This window comes from Lycium ferocissimum, chromosome 4 (assembly GCF_029784015.1).
Source record: "Lycium ferocissimum isolate CSIRO_LF1 chromosome 4, AGI_CSIRO_Lferr_CH_V1, whole genome shotgun sequence".
NCBI classification, from domain to species: Eukaryota; Viridiplantae; Streptophyta; class Magnoliopsida; order Solanales; family Solanaceae; genus Lycium; species Lycium ferocissimum.
Genome location: NC_081345.1, coordinates 32,889,279 through 32,907,791, shown reverse-complemented (window position 1 = coordinate 32,907,791; position 18,513 = coordinate 32,889,279). Strand labels below are relative to the sequence as shown.

At 35.0% G+C, this 18,513-nt stretch overlaps 3 protein-coding genes across 4 annotated transcripts; 1 reads left to right on the top strand and 2 right to left on the bottom strand.

Moving 5' to 3' along the window:
• Nucleotides 1-536: 536 nt before the first annotated feature.
• On the bottom strand, nt 537-2,796 carry LOC132052381 (transcription factor UNE10-like). The gene is made up of 6 exons (XM_059443893.1): nt 2,519-2,796; nt 2,097-2,427; nt 1,922-2,063; nt 1,511-1,596; nt 1,146-1,211; nt 537-1,053 (listed from the first exon to the last, which is right to left on the bottom strand). The coding sequence occupies exons 1-6, from the start codon at nt 2,638-2,640 to the stop codon at nt 568-570; spliced, it is 1,233 nt and encodes a 410-aa protein (XP_059299876.1). The 5' UTR covers nt 2,641-2,796; the 3' UTR covers nt 537-567.
• A 2,619-nt stretch (nt 2,797-5,415) lies between these two features.
• LOC132054610 (remorin 1.4) lies at nt 5,416-7,022 on the bottom strand. Of its 2 annotated transcripts, none has more exons than XM_059446583.1 (4): nt 6,304-7,022; nt 5,904-6,072; nt 5,714-5,795; nt 5,416-5,633 (listed from the first exon to the last, which is right to left on the bottom strand). In XM_059446583.1, the coding sequence occupies exons 1-4, from the start codon at nt 6,449-6,451 to the stop codon at nt 5,442-5,444; spliced, it is 591 nt and encodes a 196-aa protein (XP_059302566.1). In that variant the 5' UTR covers nt 6,452-7,022; the 3' UTR covers nt 5,416-5,441. The 2 variants fall into 2 exon arrangements, with proteins under 2 accessions (XP_059302566.1, XP_059302567.1); XM_059446584.1 differs by having other exon boundaries at nt 5,904-6,027; nt 6,304-7,013.
• Nucleotides 7,023-12,017: 4,995 nt separating this feature from the next.
• On the top strand, nt 12,018-18,479 carry LOC132052375 (heparanase-like protein 2). Its single transcript, XM_059443886.1, has 10 exons — nt 12,018-12,543; nt 13,132-13,389; nt 13,496-13,532; nt 13,752-13,935; nt 14,800-14,948; nt 15,047-15,280; nt 16,055-16,244; nt 16,344-16,469; nt 16,586-16,685; nt 17,861-18,479. The coding sequence occupies exons 2-10, from the start codon at nt 13,180-13,182 to the stop codon at nt 18,248-18,250; spliced, it is 1,620 nt and encodes a 539-aa protein (XP_059299869.1). The 5' UTR covers nt 12,018-12,543; nt 13,132-13,179; the 3' UTR covers nt 18,251-18,479.
• Nucleotides 18,480-18,513: the final 34 nt, after the last annotated feature.

The window sequence follows — 18,513 nt, the reverse complement described above, 5'->3', positions numbered from 1 at the left end:
GATGAAAACAATTTTTTTTTGGAAATACCCAAGAAAGTATATCATAAGCTTCGCAACCTCTTAAAGTTTGAATTTCACTTACACTCCGCTAGTATAAAGAATTTTTAGTAAATTTAATTTGAACTTGTTGCAATGTACAATCTACCTTATTTTTCAGGTTGTTAGTCCCATAATCCCATTTTCTATGGATAGTCATCTGTAATAATCTTTTATGTGATATGTTAGAGTAAAAATTCTTTTACATTATCGGTGTATAGAATTTCTTTATTTGGTACATCTTTATCGGTGTATAGAATTTAAAGTAATTAAAATGACATTCTTGAATGGACAAAAATGCAAAGGCATGTAACTTATATGCTTCCATTGTTATATATATAATTAAAAAAAAAAAAAAAAAAAAAAAAAACACCTTTTTCAATGAATAAAAAGGCAAACGGATGTAACTTATAAACTTCCATTGTAAAAAAGAAATGCACTATTTAACATGTAATGACAAGTTTCTTGCTTATTATATGGTAATTTTCTTTTATTAAGTAATCTGATAGTGTAAAAATTGAAAGATTAAATTCAGGGAAAAGCGCCTGTCAATAACATTTGCATATATGAAATTACTTGTGGTGGAAATGCACTATAGGGGTAATTGTTAAAATGGAGTGAAGTGGTTGCAATATTGGGGGCAGCTGCAGCTTTGGCGACTGTGGCACTGGCAGCATCACCATAATTTGCTTGTGGTGGAGTCGGAATGGTCGGGGCCATGGCGTAGGACATGAAGGGATGACAAGGAGTGGCAATTGAGGTTGGATTATAAATAAGGGGAGCTGTAAGAGACTGAGCATTAGCTCGAGCTAAATTAGCAGTCATATTGTTAAGCATTCCTGCATTGCTCATGCCAAGACTAAGACCATCCATTCTTGCTAGTAATGGCATTTGAATATGTGGTTGCATCATCATCATTTGCTGGTCCATGTTTCTAGCATAGTTTATCAACTGAATTTGTGCTTGAAGCTGCTTTAAGTACTTTATCACTTCCTCCAGCATTGATGCTTTATCTGTCTGTATATACATAATCCATAATTATGTGAATATTCCATCATCCTTAATCTATATATGGAGTATAAATTATATAGTAGTGCTTGTTAACCCACCTTACTTGCATTTGGCACCAACTTCTGTAGAGCTTTCATCTTTTCATTGATTCTATCTCGCCGTCTCTGCTCCAAATAACACAAAACAACATATGAGGCCACAACCAAGTTTTAAATACTATATATTGTTCCATTACCTTATTTTCTGATATCCTAATTATAGTGAAATCTAAATTATATACATGCACTGACAGCGTAATCTATATGTATCAAGCTACTTTATTTCTTAGGTTACTAATTTCACTTTCTATGGTTAGTTACCTTTCATATTGTCAGTATATATAAGTTAAGCTTTTATAGTGTAAATAAATAGTCTGCAACTTAGGCATTCATATAATCCATCCTGTGCATTAAATCCAACATACCCGCTCTGACTGGTTATGAACAGCAGCCTTTCGGCTGTGTTTTAAAGGGTTGGAGCTTTTTCTTTCACGTTCTTCCTCCTTTTTTTTCCTGTCACAAGTGGATCCAATATGCATGAGAATTTGGTAACATATATATATTTTCTCGAGATAGACATATACACCACTGCAAAATATAATTTCAAAGTATTATATATATGTCCAAAAACATATATAGAGGGACATATCTAGGTGGCTGCTGCTATAGTGATAATGCATTTGATCATCATACTAGCTAGCTAGCTACTACCATTAGAAATTTGGCTTTTAGCGATCACTTTTTAGTGAAGAAACATGAATCTGATTGTTTTAAGTGTACTTATAGCAGCAAATTTTTTTGTTGGTTTACTTAGGAACTATGTAAAAAGTCAATTACCGAGCCACCATGGAAGGGGGAATCCTCGTTACAAGTGGCTTTAGACTTAAAACTGCGAGAAGATTCATCAAAGGAACAAGGCCATGTCATCATGGTGGTATCATTGTCCCGAGCACTTGCACGAGCGCTAAGTTCAGCATGCTGATCAATCATATTCATACTAAATTCTCCTACTGATCTTCCACCAACATATAATTGGGGGTCAGAATCTGATCTCATCCTCTTTAGTACTCTTGTTTGTTGCTTCAGTGCAGAAGAAGTCTCACCCCATTGACCCCCACAAGAATACGCATTTTTCTCCCTGTTGATGCTTGCCTGATTTTGGGCACTTCCCATTAGATTATTAGTATGATTTTGCTTTTGGAAAGTGGCTTGATGCACGAAGGACTCTAGTGTGTCGCTGGCCCTTTCCCATTTCTGTTTTGCTTGCTCATTGTTACTTCCAAGTCTTTGCATGGCTAGTTGCCCATTTTCCCATGTTAGCTCTGCAACTTCACACTTGGACCTGAAATTTTTTAAATGCAGATATAAATAAATTTAAATGCATATAACATTTATGAAAAATGTTATCACTATCTAGTATAAGAAGAGCATACATGGTGTCAAGACGAGTCTGATTCTGCTGGTTATGCATGTGGCTGCGGGGGTTTTTGTTCTCCTCTTCTTCTTCTACATCTTGTTTTTGTCTTTGTTGCCTATGATTCCAAGTATGACTCATATTGGTGCCTTTGACAGAGTCTACCCTCTTTATTCTCAGTTACTGCCAGTCGTAATATTGAGTTGGCTTCTCTCTTTTATACTAAAAATATATTTCAGTATCTTCTGGTCCCCTACAGGATTGTCATATTCAGCTGACTGTTTAATGTATACAACCATGTAGTAGCAATAAAAGCCTGGATTTCAAATGGATAAGTTTTGGCATCTTAGTGTATATGTTTTACTCTTTTTCCTTGATAGACTCTGGGGAATCAAAGAGCAAAATTTATCCACCTAAAGAGGTGCAAGATTTGGAACTGCTCTCTTCTTAGATATTACCTTTCAACAAAGATATTTTCCAGTTAGATGGGGTTAAGAGCATTCAATGCGATTAAATTAGACTTTGGCTGCTCTGACTAGTGATTCAACAATTCAAATAAACTGACTGGATCTTTGTATGTAGGTGCAATTATGTTAATTTTCAATCATTTTAAAACTTATGTCCACCTCAGCAGTGGAGGTGGGGCTGGTCCTTTAATGTTATCTCTTGTCACTCTCATCTCTGATTTCGTATAAACATCAGTATAAAGTTCTAATTCAGTATAAAGTTCTAATTAAGTACACTTAACTTAAAATTTGGAATCCTTACTGATCTCAAAATCAATGTATATTAATTAATGTGGGTAGTAATTTCTTACTGATAACTTATTCACTCTTCCCAAACTTTGCTACCGCTGGATGCATTGTGCATCGGGATGCCCTTTTATTCAGTAATACCACTAAGCTAGCATGGAACAGAAATGATGCTGCTTTAAATGCATTGGTCCTGTGTGAAACACTTGCTAGCTAAGGCAGCAGGCAGAGGGACAAAAGGTTTCCTCAAAGTTAGTATGTTTTGTTGTGAATTAAACATGTCAAGTATTGTCGCAACACCTAGTCATCAGGTTGAAGATTGGACAGAGGAATGTTACATACTCCTCATTTATGGGATCTCCTATTTTGGACTCCCCAAGTACCTACGTGTTTGCCAATTGGATTTAAGCTGTATACACTGATGGTCAATAGCAGAGCTATGTATGGTGAAGGGGTTCAATTTAATCCCTTTCGACAGAAATTTTTTGAATCCCCTAGTAAGAACATCTGGCTTCGCCACTATTGAAAAAGTCAGTTTTTTTACACTGTCACTTTAGTTTAACCAGGCATAGTAGGTTAGTTACCATTTTTACCAGATTATCAATTAATGTTAATGATAGAGGCTTACCAGTACTTACTTTATAAGTGAAATGATTCTGTAACTATTTTTCACACCATCATTGAAATCAAACTTAAAATCTTTTTAATTATGCGACTGGTTCTGGAGACATATCAAATCACAGTTGATTATGGATTGATATATTTGAATGTTCTTTGCGACCACAACAAACATTTCAACATATACTGCACTCAATTCTAGTTGCTTAATTAGATATGTGGTCTCATGTAGGGATGTCAGGTGGGCACCCATAATCAATTCAACAGAAAAGGATTTACCTAGAACTGTATGAAAAATCATTTTGTAGTATTTCTTGTTTCCATGTGATCCGTATTAATTGATGTTTCAGATATTGATATACAATATCTGGAAATTGCACGTCCAAACTTAGATGTTGAAAATGGTTTTATTATGAATGTACATCAATAGCTAATAGAGACAGTTTTCAATAGCTATTGAATGTCCATCAATAGCTAATAGAGACAGTTTTCAAGTCTGTTTAACCATTCAAACTCTTTGTAAATAGATTATTTCTCTTCATGATTGAGGTACAAGAAGGGAGGCCTTGGAGCAACATCTGACCAAGGTTCGAAATCTAGGAAGGTTGTTAACATTCGCTTTCCCCCGAGCCTGCCTGGGCAGGAGTGCCTAGTAAAACCTTAACTGCACAAAGTATTTATACCAAGCCAGTGAATGCATGGTGTGTATCTTTCATATACACATTTATAACTTAACTATGGTCAAGTGATATGTATTATCACCTTAACTTTTAACTGCTAAGATTATATTACTTGGCTCGGTGTAAACACGTGTACTGGTAAGTATTTACCGACTTCAGACACTAGGTTCCCCTAATGATTGAGATAGAAGTCTCTGTCTCTAGCTAGCTAAGCCCTGCTAGCTTCTGAGAAACAAAATTCGTGGTTCTAACTATAATGCTACTGTTGGCATTTTGTTTGAGTCAGCCGGTCTGTCACGTGTTACTGTATTGGTCCATCATCAGGCAAAAAAGGGCCACCTTTCAATTCTGCATGCTCATTAGCATACATATATTATCAAATGAAAATGACAGTTTTACTTTTGAGCAACAGTTAGTCTAGTTTATCAATTGAAGTTTATGAATGTCAGTAGAAGCAGGAGACAGCATGTTGTTTGAAAGTTTGCAAAAATATGTCAGGAAGGCCTCTATTGATTGTGTATGAAAAGGCTTTAGCCTATGTTAATATTGACTCTTCCAGGAACCAGTAACGCGTAAACATGTCAAACTGGTGGTAGATTATACCAGTGTTATAATGCAGAATAATAGCAGCAACTATCACTTAAAACACTTGAATTGGTTGTTCTTTGATTACATCCGTTTCATCTAATGATCAAATGCAGCACAACAGAATTAATGCGTTTCTGATGCTATTTAGTTCTAGTATTTACCAATCATGGCACACTGGGGAAACAATTGTTAAGATGGGTTTCACGATAAAATCAATGAGTGACTACAATTCTTGTGTAGATAGAGTTTCAGAGGATTCATATACAGGTCTTGTTCTCTCTCTCTCTTTTTTTTTTTTTTTTTTTTAGAAGCAGAAGCATGTAACAGGTCCATTCCCTGTTAATCTGATCTTGTTTGATTTCTCTTTCACTATAGATTCTTCGTATCTTCTTTTCTCTTCTGCTTGTGTTCTTGCTCCTTTGGTGATATGATCAATCCTCGCTAGTTTGTTCTTGTAATGCTGCAAATTCCTTTTCATAGCAAGCTCCAATTGATTCTGCAATCTCCCAATAACAGTCATTTATAAGCACTAAGCATTTTGCACTATAACATCTTGAAAACTTGGAGAGTACTAACCTTTCTCCTTTCCATTTGTTGTTTTGCCATCATCTTCTTTTCATTCTCCCAAGCAAGAAGCGCAGAAAGCAGTTCATCATGTCTGAAATTTGAGAACATTCCTTATTAAGATCCTCTAACATATATCTTGCAACAAAATATTAAAAAAGTATGTTATAGCATTAAAAAAAAAAACATGCAATAAGTGTACCGCTTTCTTATTTTGGCTATCTGAGCTTTCTCCCAAGCATCAGCTTCATTTTCTGCCTTTCTGCTTCCTCTTGAAATCCCATTTTGCATTTTATCATTAGTAGTAGGAGTTATGGTCATTATTTCTGTCGAAGCTTTATGATTAGACGCCGATGGCCTTCTCATTGGAGCTTCAAATCAAACATGGTAAGGTTGCCAAGGGAAAACCATTTTAAGTTCTAAATGTTTACAATGTAAAAGATATTTACACAACCAGGTAAAATAAACTTATAAGAGGTAATTACTGATAAATCTCAATTATAAGCATTGATTGATAAGCTAGTAAAAATGTTAAATAACCTGCTATAAAAGGTTAAATTAAATCTCCGTGGAAAATTATGTATTAGAGTGTTGAGATTTACCTGTTTCTGCTGGCCTGATAACAGATCCTCTTGTTTTTGTCTGATGTTGAAAGCCAGCCTTTTCTTCAAGGGAACATATAGCAAATGCAGAAGCTGCCATTGCTGCTGCAAATTCGCCATCATCCAAATCATAATAGTTCCTTTTCATCCGGCCAAACAATTATTACTTCAGGTTCCTGTTCTGATGGCTGCTAACGAAACTTTAGCTATTAAAACTTCCAAACTAGAGGAAATTCTGCCTTGATGTAAAATATCTACTAGATACAAATAACAATCGATTGAAAAGTCTAGAAAATCAAGAACCAGACAGGACTAATACTAAGCCTTCAATAGTGTCCTCCAGATGCTAGTCCCTTTTTGATAAACTCAGATTTTATTTCATTAACCTTTCTAAAACTTGAGAAAAAAATTAAACAGAAAGTAAGAAGAATTTACAACACTACAAGTCTACAACCTGTTTAGTGGAGAAAGACAGGCTTATATGTCCAACATTATGTACATAATCTTTGCAACTATGTTTGGAATAACTTTTTGGAAAAGCAATGGACTTTTTCATCTTACTTTCCTATTCATTCTTTCCCAACACCTTTGCGGCTAATCAAGAATTTAGACGTTGTGGATTCTTAGATATCTAATTTTATTTTATACTTAGTTTTTACACATATATAATACTATAAGGTTTGGCCTCAAATTAAAACACTGAATTCTATCAAACTCGCGAATGCATTGGTGGATCCAACACTGTCCTGACCCAAAAGAGATAGAGATAGAGATAGAGAAAGAGTGCTTAGGAAGCAAAGATGAAAAGACAAGCTTTAACCAAATTGACAGCCCTTTCTTTCTTCTTGACTTATTTCAGTGTAAGATGGTCCTGGAGGAAAGGTATGTCTCTTGTTTCTATTGCATGCTTTGCAGGAAAGGTAGCACCTGTTGGAGTTTATAGAGTTAATGTGGGCCTATTTTGTGTAATCAAGCCCAAGAGTCCAAATGGAAGGGTACTTTGGGCCTCATGCAAATAGTAAGGCCCACTGTAATTTTGCTGAAAGGCACTTATGCCATTATTTTGTGTTGGTCTTTAATTTTTGTCCTCATAACAAATAACTTTTTCACAAGACATAAAATTTATATTTTCGCATCATAATATCCCACAAGTTGTGTCTCCCATGACTGTGTCCTTAAAGAATTTATGCCCCGCTAAGCATAAGTTTGATTGCTAAAGGTCAAAAATTAAAGACCATCTCATTTAAAGGACAAAAATTAAAGGGAAATTTGGACGATTTCCCTTATTCGAGGGTGGTCTTTAATTTTTCCCCCTCAAATTGGTGGTCTTCAATTTTTTCCTTCGCTAAAAACCCCTCGGTCCTGGGTTTGAATCCCTGCTCAGTCAATTAAAAGTTTTGCCTTCAAAACTCTCCCTTCAGGCAGAGTTTTAAACTTTACCTTCAGGCAGAGTTTGCCTGATCAGGTAGAACTTGACTACAAATTCTACTTAAGGTAGAGTTTTGCCTTTAGGCATAAGGCACACTCTCCCTTAAGGCAATTTTTTTTTTTTTTTAAAACTCAGTTGAAATTTTACAAAACTCTGCCTTGCGATTTTTTTTTTACTGAGTCGGGGTTCGAACCCCAAACCTCATGATATTAGACAAAGGACAAAAATTAAAGACCAGCAATTTGAGGGGTAAAAATTAAAGACCAGTGACTTTGAAGGGCAATCCGCGCAAAAAAAAATAATAAAAAAATAAATTAAAGGCCAATCCATTTGAAGGTCAAATCGTGCAATTGCATCAGGTCATTAGCACAAATGTCCCTATTTCGAAGTGGTCTTTAATTTTTACTCCTCAAATTTGTGGTGTTTAATTATTTTCAATTCAGCACCAATTTTCAATTCAGCACTTTTGGTGCGGCATAACTTTAGATTCATATGTATCATAACATCCCACAAGTTATGCCGGACAAAATAAAAATTTCAGCACTCAACATAATTTGAAAAATACTACACAACTTATGCCGCATTACTACGGAACTTGTGTCGAGCAAGGCAAAAGTTCAATTTCCGAATATAAAAATGTTACAGAACTTTCCGAGCGAAGCAGGTCTGAATATTTTCATTAAATGAGCAGCAGGACAAAAACTAAAGACCACACATATGAGGGGCAAAAATTAAAGACCAATGTGTTTGAAGGGAAAGCTCTGCAAAAACTTCATTTGTGTTCATTAATTATTGTCCCTCATAACAAATAATCTTTTCGCGGGGCATGAATTTATATTTCCGTATCATAATATCTCACAAGTTTTATTATAGCTATTAAAGAACTTAATTATGTCCCGCTAGAAATAAGTAAGGACAAAAAATTAAAGATCAGTCACATTTGAAGGGCAAACCGTGCATTTTCTTCATTTTATCTCCTATTGTTGGTACCATATTTCATGGTCGAAACAAATTAAGTATTGAATAGCAACCTAAACGGCATGAAATCTGCACGTTCGCAGGCACCATTGTTGTGCCCACTGCGACTGCCCCTACCGGATCTTGATTTCCCAGCCGAATCGGATTTTAGCAGCGCGGACGAAAGTGAGTATTACTATGTATCCAATTATGAAGATGACAATTACACCAACGACGAAGGTGAGGGTTATTATTCAGATCAAGAATACGATAAACCAAGCTACTTCCAACACGTCGATGAAAGCGTACCGGATTCCCCGGCAGTGAAATAAGATATCTATGACAATAGCAGCGATGACGAAAGTGAAAGTGAGGGTAATGTTTGTAAACTGAGGATAATAGACGGTATGGACTATGATTCAGATGAAGAATACGATAAACCTATTTGGAAGACCTACTTCAAACAGCTCGATGAAAGCCAGGGTTTTGATATTAAAGATTATCCTGGTCCACCCCCGTTGGCTACTGTCTATCCCCAACCACACTACTTAAATAGTAGTAAAAATTATAAGATGTTGAAGGGTCGTGCTGAAAAGGCACTTAAGAAATACAATGACGATAAGGTATGTTCTAGTCAGTTATGCATGCTATCTTTCTTATCCATAAAAAAATAAAAATAAAAATAAAAATAAAAAAAGGTTTGCTCTAATCATATATTTCATTGTCTTGCCTGTTTCCCGGCCTTTTCCTTTGTTTGTTTTGTTCATGAGAAAGCTAAGAAAGTTCCCTGTTTGTTTGTTCATAAGAAAGCTAAGAAAGTTCCCTTGTTACTGATTGTAGGGCACCAAACATGTGGTTGAGAAAGTTCTTAAGGTGAATGGAGGTGGCTGTTTTTACTACGAATGGTATCTTACTTTTCAGTCAAGACGATGGGGCCTTTTCAGTCAAAACGGACTATTTTCAAGCTAAGGTGGTCGAAGATCTAGACGATAATTTGGAGATCGGATTGTCAGGCCAAGGAAGAAGAAAGATTTGGACATATAGTGTCTGCATTGAAATCTCCTTTCCTAGTACTCAACCTTGAGCATTATGTTAAATGCTAGAGTTGATGGTCACACCTGAAATATCGCTTTTTCGTGCGTTTCACACTCCAACTATCAGTTGTTCTATTTTTTCTATCTGAACTATGACGATCTATGTATTTAAACACATCTCGAAGTTGACTAGGCCAACTATCGGTTGTTCTTTTTTTCTATCTGAACTATCACTCTTTACGTATTAAAACACATTTCGAAATTAACTAGGCCAACTATCGGTTGTTTTTTGTTTCTACCTGGACTATCACCATCTACTCAACTAGGTGTATTTTAATACATAGATTGTGATAGTTCGGTAAGAAAAAAGAAACAACGGATAGTTTAATATATGTGAAACTCGCGAAAAAGTAATCGTTCATGTGTGTTTTTTACCATTATCTCTAAATGCTATTATGGGGACGTTTATCTGGATTACAAGCTTCGTAACTTATGTTATTTGACTGTCATGTTCAATATTACGTTGGACATGTTAAAGTAGTAATGGAGTGTTTCTGGCAGGGGCGGTCCTATGTGATTTCAAGTGGGTTCATATGAAAAATAACATTGTATATACATGTATATTTAATCTGTTTTTAAAAAATATATATGTATATACAATGTTATTTATATATTGAACCCACTTGGTAAAAATCTTAGATCTGCCACTGGTTTCTGGTGTGAAAAATATGGAGGAAAAAAACTTCAAATGTTGATTTCGAAAATATCCCTATGTTCAGGCTATTAAGATGAGGTCTACAAAATGAATCCACCAGTGTGTTTTAAGCCTAAAGGTCCCATCCCCAAGATCTATCTGAAGCGTCCTGGGAAGTTTCTTGGTAGGCTTTTAGATACTATATGGTTGAGATTAAAAAAAAAAAAAAAGTGAAGTTGAATTTAAAAATAAGTATTTGAAAATTGTTCTACATATTTAAAACTAGGGATGTACATGGATCGGGTTAGTTCGAATTTTTCAAATACCAAACCAAACCAAATGCATCGGGTTTTTAAATTTATAAACCAAATCAAACCAATAAAATTCGGGGTTTTCAACTTCGGATTTTCTCGGGTTATTAGATTTTTTCGGATCTTTTTCCGAAAAAGTCTTCATACAAAACATATGACTTTTACTTCAAATATTTCTTTAGTCCTAGTAAGATACAACTATATAATTAAGGTGTTTCTTAAGAAAATAACACAAAATTTGAGATGGGCGATGACATCGCATTAAAATATTCAACAAAAAAGATAGTAATAAAATTGATTAAAATAAGTATTGCTAATTAATAAGCCATAAAGAAAATGACTTTAATCTAAATCCTAAGTTATGCTAAAATAAGTACGGCTAAAAAGTATTAATTACATGACAAAAAAAAAGTAAGCTATGTATTTTTATGCTCTAAACCAAGTATGCAAAACTGAAGAATAGATATCCAAAATTACCGTCATTCCTAGTGTTAGAATTGAATTTCTTTTGTTAGCATTAGTGTTGAGTTGGTTTTGATTTGGATTTTATTTGTGTTACTAACATCTATGAGATATAAAACTTACTGGCATTCAAAATTCTAAGTTCAAACTTAAAATAATATGATAAAAGACAAAAAACTATGAAAAACTTTAGGAAATATTTACAAATTACATTACAAATAAATATTTTTATGTATAAAATATTTTAAAAATCGAATACACGTAATGTCGGGTCGGTTTGGTTCGGTTTGACTTTTTTAGCTAAAACCAAACCAAACCGATTATGGTCGGATTTTTTTTTTCAACACCAAACCAAGTCAAACCAAACCACTAGTCGGTTTTTTTTTCGATTTGACTCGATTTATCGGTTTGGTGCGATTTGTCGGTTTGCTTTGTACACCTCTATTTAAAACTTAGAAAAATGTTCAACACCATCTATTTTCAGGAAGAAACTCATATTTTTCTTATGCTACCTTAACTCTCAATTTAAGAAGATGAAAAACGAGTATTAATAAATATTTATAGTTGTATTCACAATTATATTGTGATCACACTCAAAATTAGAGTTCGCACAGGTGTAATTTTTAAACTTCTATTCATTCATTGGAATGAAATACTAAAAGAGTTTATTAAGCTTGCTTTGTGATTTGACTCATGTTGACCGAGTTGAACCAAATATTACTCAATGTGAAGAAAAAAAAATCATATAAAATACATTTCTGAAAAAACAAAGAAGTACTACTTCTATTATTCAGCCATTGTTAATGTAAGCCATTGCTAGCGACAAACTTTAAGCTTAAGACAGCTCACAACTGGAAAATCCAACAAATAATTTGACTTTGGTCATGCATTTGCCACCTCATTCTTTAAATTTTGTCTTTCCTCTTTCTCACATCAGTCTCTGAACTTCAAGAATAGCAACTGCCCTTGATTCTTGAATGAATGAATGCTAAATTATTGCTATTTATCAGCCAAAAAAAACATAAAAATTGTTACCATTTAACACCCTCATAAAAAAATTCCAACCTCAGCTGATAAACTTGAGAAATTACACTACTAACACTTACCCTTTTCATTTCACACGCTTTTCTTGTCCTTCACCTGTGCATTCTTTTTCCCCACCACAAGGCACTGTCAGACAAATAATAAATCTTGGCCTTTTAGTATAGAGGCTGTAAATTATCAGTGTGCTTTTTTTTTTTTTTTTTTTCTTTTTCTTGGAAATCGTAGTTGTGCTCCACTATTGTCACTGATGGTGAAATTCTTGTAGTGTTTGAGTTTATTTCTCAACTGGGTTCAGCTCAATTTTTTTGGGTATGTTGAAAGATATTAGCTTTTTATTGTTTTGTAATATCAATTGTTCAGTGTTAGTATCAGGGACTTCTTGTTCTTGTGATTGTTGGATCTAGTTCTAGCTGATTCTGATTTGTTAATTTTCTATCTTTTCAATTTTGAGTTTTACTATCCATATTTCATGATAACTGAAGTGTAGTACTTCCAAAGTGTAATTATCTGCACTTGGTCAGTTTTGTTTTTGAGCTTATGTAACATCTGATCAAGAAAAGCAAGTTGGTTTGCAGCCTCATTTCCTGTTCATAAATTGTTAATCTGCTTTTGATTTTTTGACATTATCTTGGATTTTTTAAACCTAACCAAGAGAAATTAATTGAATCTATAGTTTCCAGAAGGGCATAATAAGTAAATTAGTTGTTAGCTTCTTCAAGATACCCTTATATACAGAATGACAAGAAGAAGTTATTTTGTTAAGCTGCTTAATCAGAAAATTGCTAACTTTCTGATGAAATGTCATATTTTTCCTCATTGTCATTCATGTGGAAGTTCTTTTATGTGGTTAAACTTCTCTAAGACTCTTAACGTTTATTGTATCCTCGTTCTTTACAGCTTATGACCCCGTTCAAAGAGGGGTGAAGCTGAGTAGGTTAACAGCCAATGGGTTTCCGACCCTTCTTGTTAATCTTTTTGGCATTGTGTCCTGCATTTCTGGCACAAATAGTCGAAGATACAGCATTTTTGATTGATGGAACTATAAAAATTGCTGAGACAGATGATAATTATGTATGCGCTACCGTTGATTGGTGGCCTAAAGAAAAGTGTAACTACGATGAATGCCCTTGGGGCTCGGCTTCTCTGATAAATCTGGTAAAGTTCTACCACTAATCGTTATTGTGTGCATATATTGCTTTGCTAATATCACATCACATGGAATGCGCAGTTAACATTCTTTTATTTTCTTTTGTTTTTTCAGGATTTGTCTCACCCTTTTCTGGCAAATTCTATTCAAGGTTTGCATGTTTCTGTCGTGTTATAACTCTTCCTTAACATTTGAGATGTTGTTGTTCTTACTCTAATTAACAAACTTTGATTGGTAAATTCTACAACCTCATCTTAACATCAAATGCACCATCTACTTGCAGTAGTGAGCAGATTAGACTTGATGCTTCTTTGGAATGCTCATTAATTTCTCTTCTGTTCTGATTGCTACTATATAATTGGTGGTACAGCTTTCAACCATTTGAGATTACGACTTGGAGGTTCTTTGCAAAACCGAATACTATATGGTGTAGGCAATTTGGAGTCTCCTTGTCATCCATTTACCAAGCAGGGAGATGGGTTGTTTGGATTTTCAAGGGGATGCTTACTTATGGATAGATGGGATGAGCTAAATAGCTTTTTCAACAAGACAGGGTGAGTTATTAACTTTTGTGCTGCTATCTTATTCCTATTTTCTTCTCACGTTGCATTTGAAGTGCCTTAAAGATTTAACTCTACAATCTCACAGTAATCTGCTTTGCGCTGTAGACTTGGGATTTTGTAATTCCTTCCTTGCTTCATGTTTTCCTGTTCTTTTCTTTTTCCTCCTGAAGCTATTGAGGGAATTTTCCACTAATTGGTTATACCAAAAAAGGGACCATTGGATATCTAATTATATGGATATTTAGAGTATTCCACTGCTAATCAACCACTAAGTATACAAAGCTTACACAACTAGGTTCTTATATAATTTATGTTTCTTCAGGATTTGCATATGAGATTGTGAATGCAGATAGATCCTGGATTTGCATTTAGTAACCAGACACTTGTACATTTCAACATGTTTGTTGATTTTCCTGCGACCTACAAATCAAGAATATAAGCTCTGGAAAGCTGTTATCTCTTTGGATACTTCCCGTTCCTTCTAGCATAACAGTCCCACCTGAAAATTTTGTATTAATTTGAACTTAAGGTACTAAGGAGTATGCCATAACTTACTTAAAATTCTTTGAAATTTGTGAAGACATATACTATGAAATAAATATAAGTGTACTCTCTCTAATAAGAAGTCACTTCAACATGGTATTAGAGCTTTCAAGTCTTACCACCACTTATTAACATAAACTATTTCCACATGTTTGGCAAAGAAAGATAGAGCATTAAACCTGCATGTGAGGAGTGTGTTAAGGCATAATGAGATAAATAGAAGTGCCCCCTATTAATAGCTCAGCTTTTAGATTCGGTGGTCACTCACTCACTCCAACAAAGTTCATCCCAGTTTCACTGCTTATGCTGCAGAGCACTTGTGACCTTTGGTCTGAATGCATTGCATGGGAGGCACCGGGCTGGTAAGCGTTCCTGGGAAGGGAATTGGGATTCCAGCAACGCCCGTGATTTCATAAGTTACACTATTTCCAAGGGCTACCAAATACACTCATGGGAATTTGGTATAATTGCTGACAGTTTCCTTCTCTCTTTTTATGGTAAATCACTCTAGTTTAATAAGGGTTGGATTTCCTTAAAAGTGGTTCCCCTTGGTTTGCAGGAAATGAGTTGAGTGGTAAGGGGATTGGTGCAAAGGTTGATGCTGAACGATATGGAAAAGATGTTATCCATCTTAACAATCTCATAGACCAATTGTATAAGCATTTCCAACCGCGACCACTTCTCTTAGCACCAGGAGGATTCTACGATAAAAAGTGGTATGAGACGTTCCTTGAGGAGTCAGGGCCTGGCACTGTTGACGCCTTGACTCATCATATATATAATCTTGGTCCAGGTGAGCTTGCATAAATTTTTTATAGGTAGCTTGGAGCTGTATGAAAGCCTCTTCTGATTTAGAGAATCTAATGCAAGGATTGATCACATCACATCTAAGCATTGACTCTGTTTCCTGGCTCGGCTTGTTTCAGTTTATAAAACATTTTTCACGTCTTTTTACAAAAAAAAAAAAAAAAAAAAAAAAAAAAATTATTTCCACCTATAATGTAACACTAGCTATTGACATCACTAGGAGGTTGGGAACCATCTAGTAAGAGAAAATTAGTTGGTAGAACGAAATTAGATAGATTCAAATCTGCAATGTATTTTGCAATATGATATTCAGCTTATGTCTCACTCTATCATTTCAATTACTTTGTTCCTGATATCATTTGAGATTGCAAACTGCTACTTTTAGAGTTTTTTTCTGCTTGATTATTTAGTTATGTTATATTGGTTTGAATCATGGTTGCTTATGGCAAAAGTATATTATCATTTTTTCACGGCAATTATAGAAGAGAGAGAGTGGGTGTCATTATTTGCCACTCGGCGTTACCATTGACAGCACATTTCATGAACATAAATGTTAGTATTTACTTCTGTTATATTCAATTTATGAACGGCTGCTCTGCTAGTGGCAGTTGGATGTTTTACTTTATCTATCTTTTTCTTGTAGGTGTTGGTGAGGTGTTCTATTTGTGTATAAAGTTACATTACAACTTGTGTTCTCTAGATTCGTAAGTCAACTTACTCGGGTTGCTCCATTGAATAAACCAGCAAATTTCTGTTTCAGGATCTGACCACAATCTTGTAAACAAAATTTTAAGTCCTCGGCACTTAAATAAAATTGCTGACACGTTCAGTAATCTTACCCAAACTATTGAAATCAATGGTCCTTGGACTTCAGCATGGGTTGGAGAATCTGGTGGGGCCTTCAATAATGGAGGTCATAACGTGTCTAACACCTTTGTGAACAGTTTTTGGTAAATTTCTTGCCTGACTTCATTTATTTTTATCATTCAGTAACAAAATGTAATCAGTTAATTGTTTTTACTCATGCTTTATCTTGACCTGGAATTTAGGTACTTGGATCAGCTTGGGATGGCAGCCAAGTACCACACTAAAGTATATTGCAGGCAGACTTTTATTGGTGGAAACTATGGGCTCCTTGACACACATACATTTATCCCAAATCCTGATTATTATAGGTGAGATGATTGGCTACCAATCCTGCTATTAAAAAGAACATCTTTTCTTAATTCTAGTTATTAAGTCCCTAATAACCTGATCCGAAATCTTTATCTTCCTCTTTCAACGAACACAGTGCACTTCTTTGGCATCGGCTGATGGGAAAAGGAGTTCTTTCTGTTAGCAGCAATGCATCATCATATTTGCGCTCTTATGCCCACTGTACAAGAGATAGAGTAAGAGCTTCGTCGATTCCTGAATCATTCATTTGTAGAATTTCAGATGCATCATTCGGTTAGAAATGCATTAACCTTCACAGAAAGTAATTTGACCGTTTCCTGAAAGGAAGTTTTAAGTTTACCCAAATTACTGAACCTTGCTTGTCATCAATAGTGCTATTTATTACTTTTTCTGTTGCATTGAGTCCATCCGCTTCTCGTCAATCTAATTTTTTGCAGAGGCTAAATTTCACACTTACTTGTAGTTAGGGCAGCAAAGATGCAATGAGAACCCAACCATATGAGCTTTGCACAGTCAGCCCAAGCCCGGGTCGTGGTAGTTGGTTATCAGCATAAAAATAGTCATAATATGTTGAAACCTCTAAATAATGAACATGGAATTCATTGGACCGTGGCATCCATGTTAGTGTTAAATGGGCAAGGTGTTCCATCACATTGCTGCCCGAGTGTGAGAGGGTTTATGCTAAGTTCCAACACCATGACAGGCCTATCAGCTGAATTCTTTTAGCACTGGAATGAAATGGTTTGAATTGAGAGAAAAAAAATAGTATAACATTCATATAGCCCCCAAACTAAATGGTTTGAATAGAGCTGATCCGAATGGATATAGGGGATTCATGTAGCCGCCAACTAGTTTTGAATTGAGGTAGTTAATTGATTGATTGATAGCGAAGCAATCTGTTTTTCTTGATTCATATCTTTTAGACCATTTAAAAAATGTAACTTGCAAAGACCATATATTTGGAGTAACAATTAGCAAGATAATTTTGTTAAGTGCTGTGATTATAATTGGAGTCTATGCAATTCAGTTCCAACTAGTTTTTCTTTTCTAAGATGCTGGTTCTTGCTTTTGCTTAGTTTGGTGGCGAGATTACCACTCCTGGATAAGGTTTAAATCTGAGTGTCTATGCTTCTTATGTGCTGCTTAAGATAAACGAGTCAATCAAAATGGAGGATAGAACATCCTTATACTGAACCATTTTGTGGCATAATGGTGCAGCTAGTTTCTGGTAGGTAGCTACTATTCCCATTTTATAGCAATACTGTAGGTAACTTTTTTCCTCATTAATCTATATTTGGTAAAGCCTTCATATTAACGTGTGATGATTTGCATTTCCCTGCTAGTGCTTAAGATTTAAACCTTTCAATTTCCTGGTGTTCCCTTTGTGCAGGCAGGTGTGACATTACTTTTGATCAATTTAAGTAACCAAACTCATTATGGAGTCAACATCGAATCTAGTGCTAGAACTACCTCACATGTCAACGAGAAATCAAATCACAAGAGGTCTTTCATTCATCATAGTAAGAAAACTGTTTCATGGATTGGAAGCAAATCATCAGACGTTACATTATCACGAGAAGAGTACCATCTGACTCCACTAGATGGGAACCTTCAAAGCAAAACTATGCTTCTGAATGGTAAACCATTACTACTCACAGAAATAGGGGAAATCCCAAGTTTGTCTCCAGTCCTTGTAAACTTGAAGTCTCCAATATCAGTTGCCCCCTTGTCCATCAAATTCATAGTCTTCCCAAACCTTAGCTCTCCTAGTTGTAGATAAGGATTAGGAGATACTACTGCCTGTGAGCTATAATCTAGAACTATATTGATTCATATACCTTAGTAATTGTATAATTGATAATAAACTGAGCCGCCAATTTTTTCACAGTTATGTATTTTATGTCTATATAAATCCCTTCCCCTATTAGTGTTTCGAGGAACATGTGTCTTGTAATGTAAGTTAACTACCAACTGGCATAATTCAATATATTTCAGTTTTTCTTGGTGCTTATTGGATGTTTTCATGGGACAAAATACCAAACA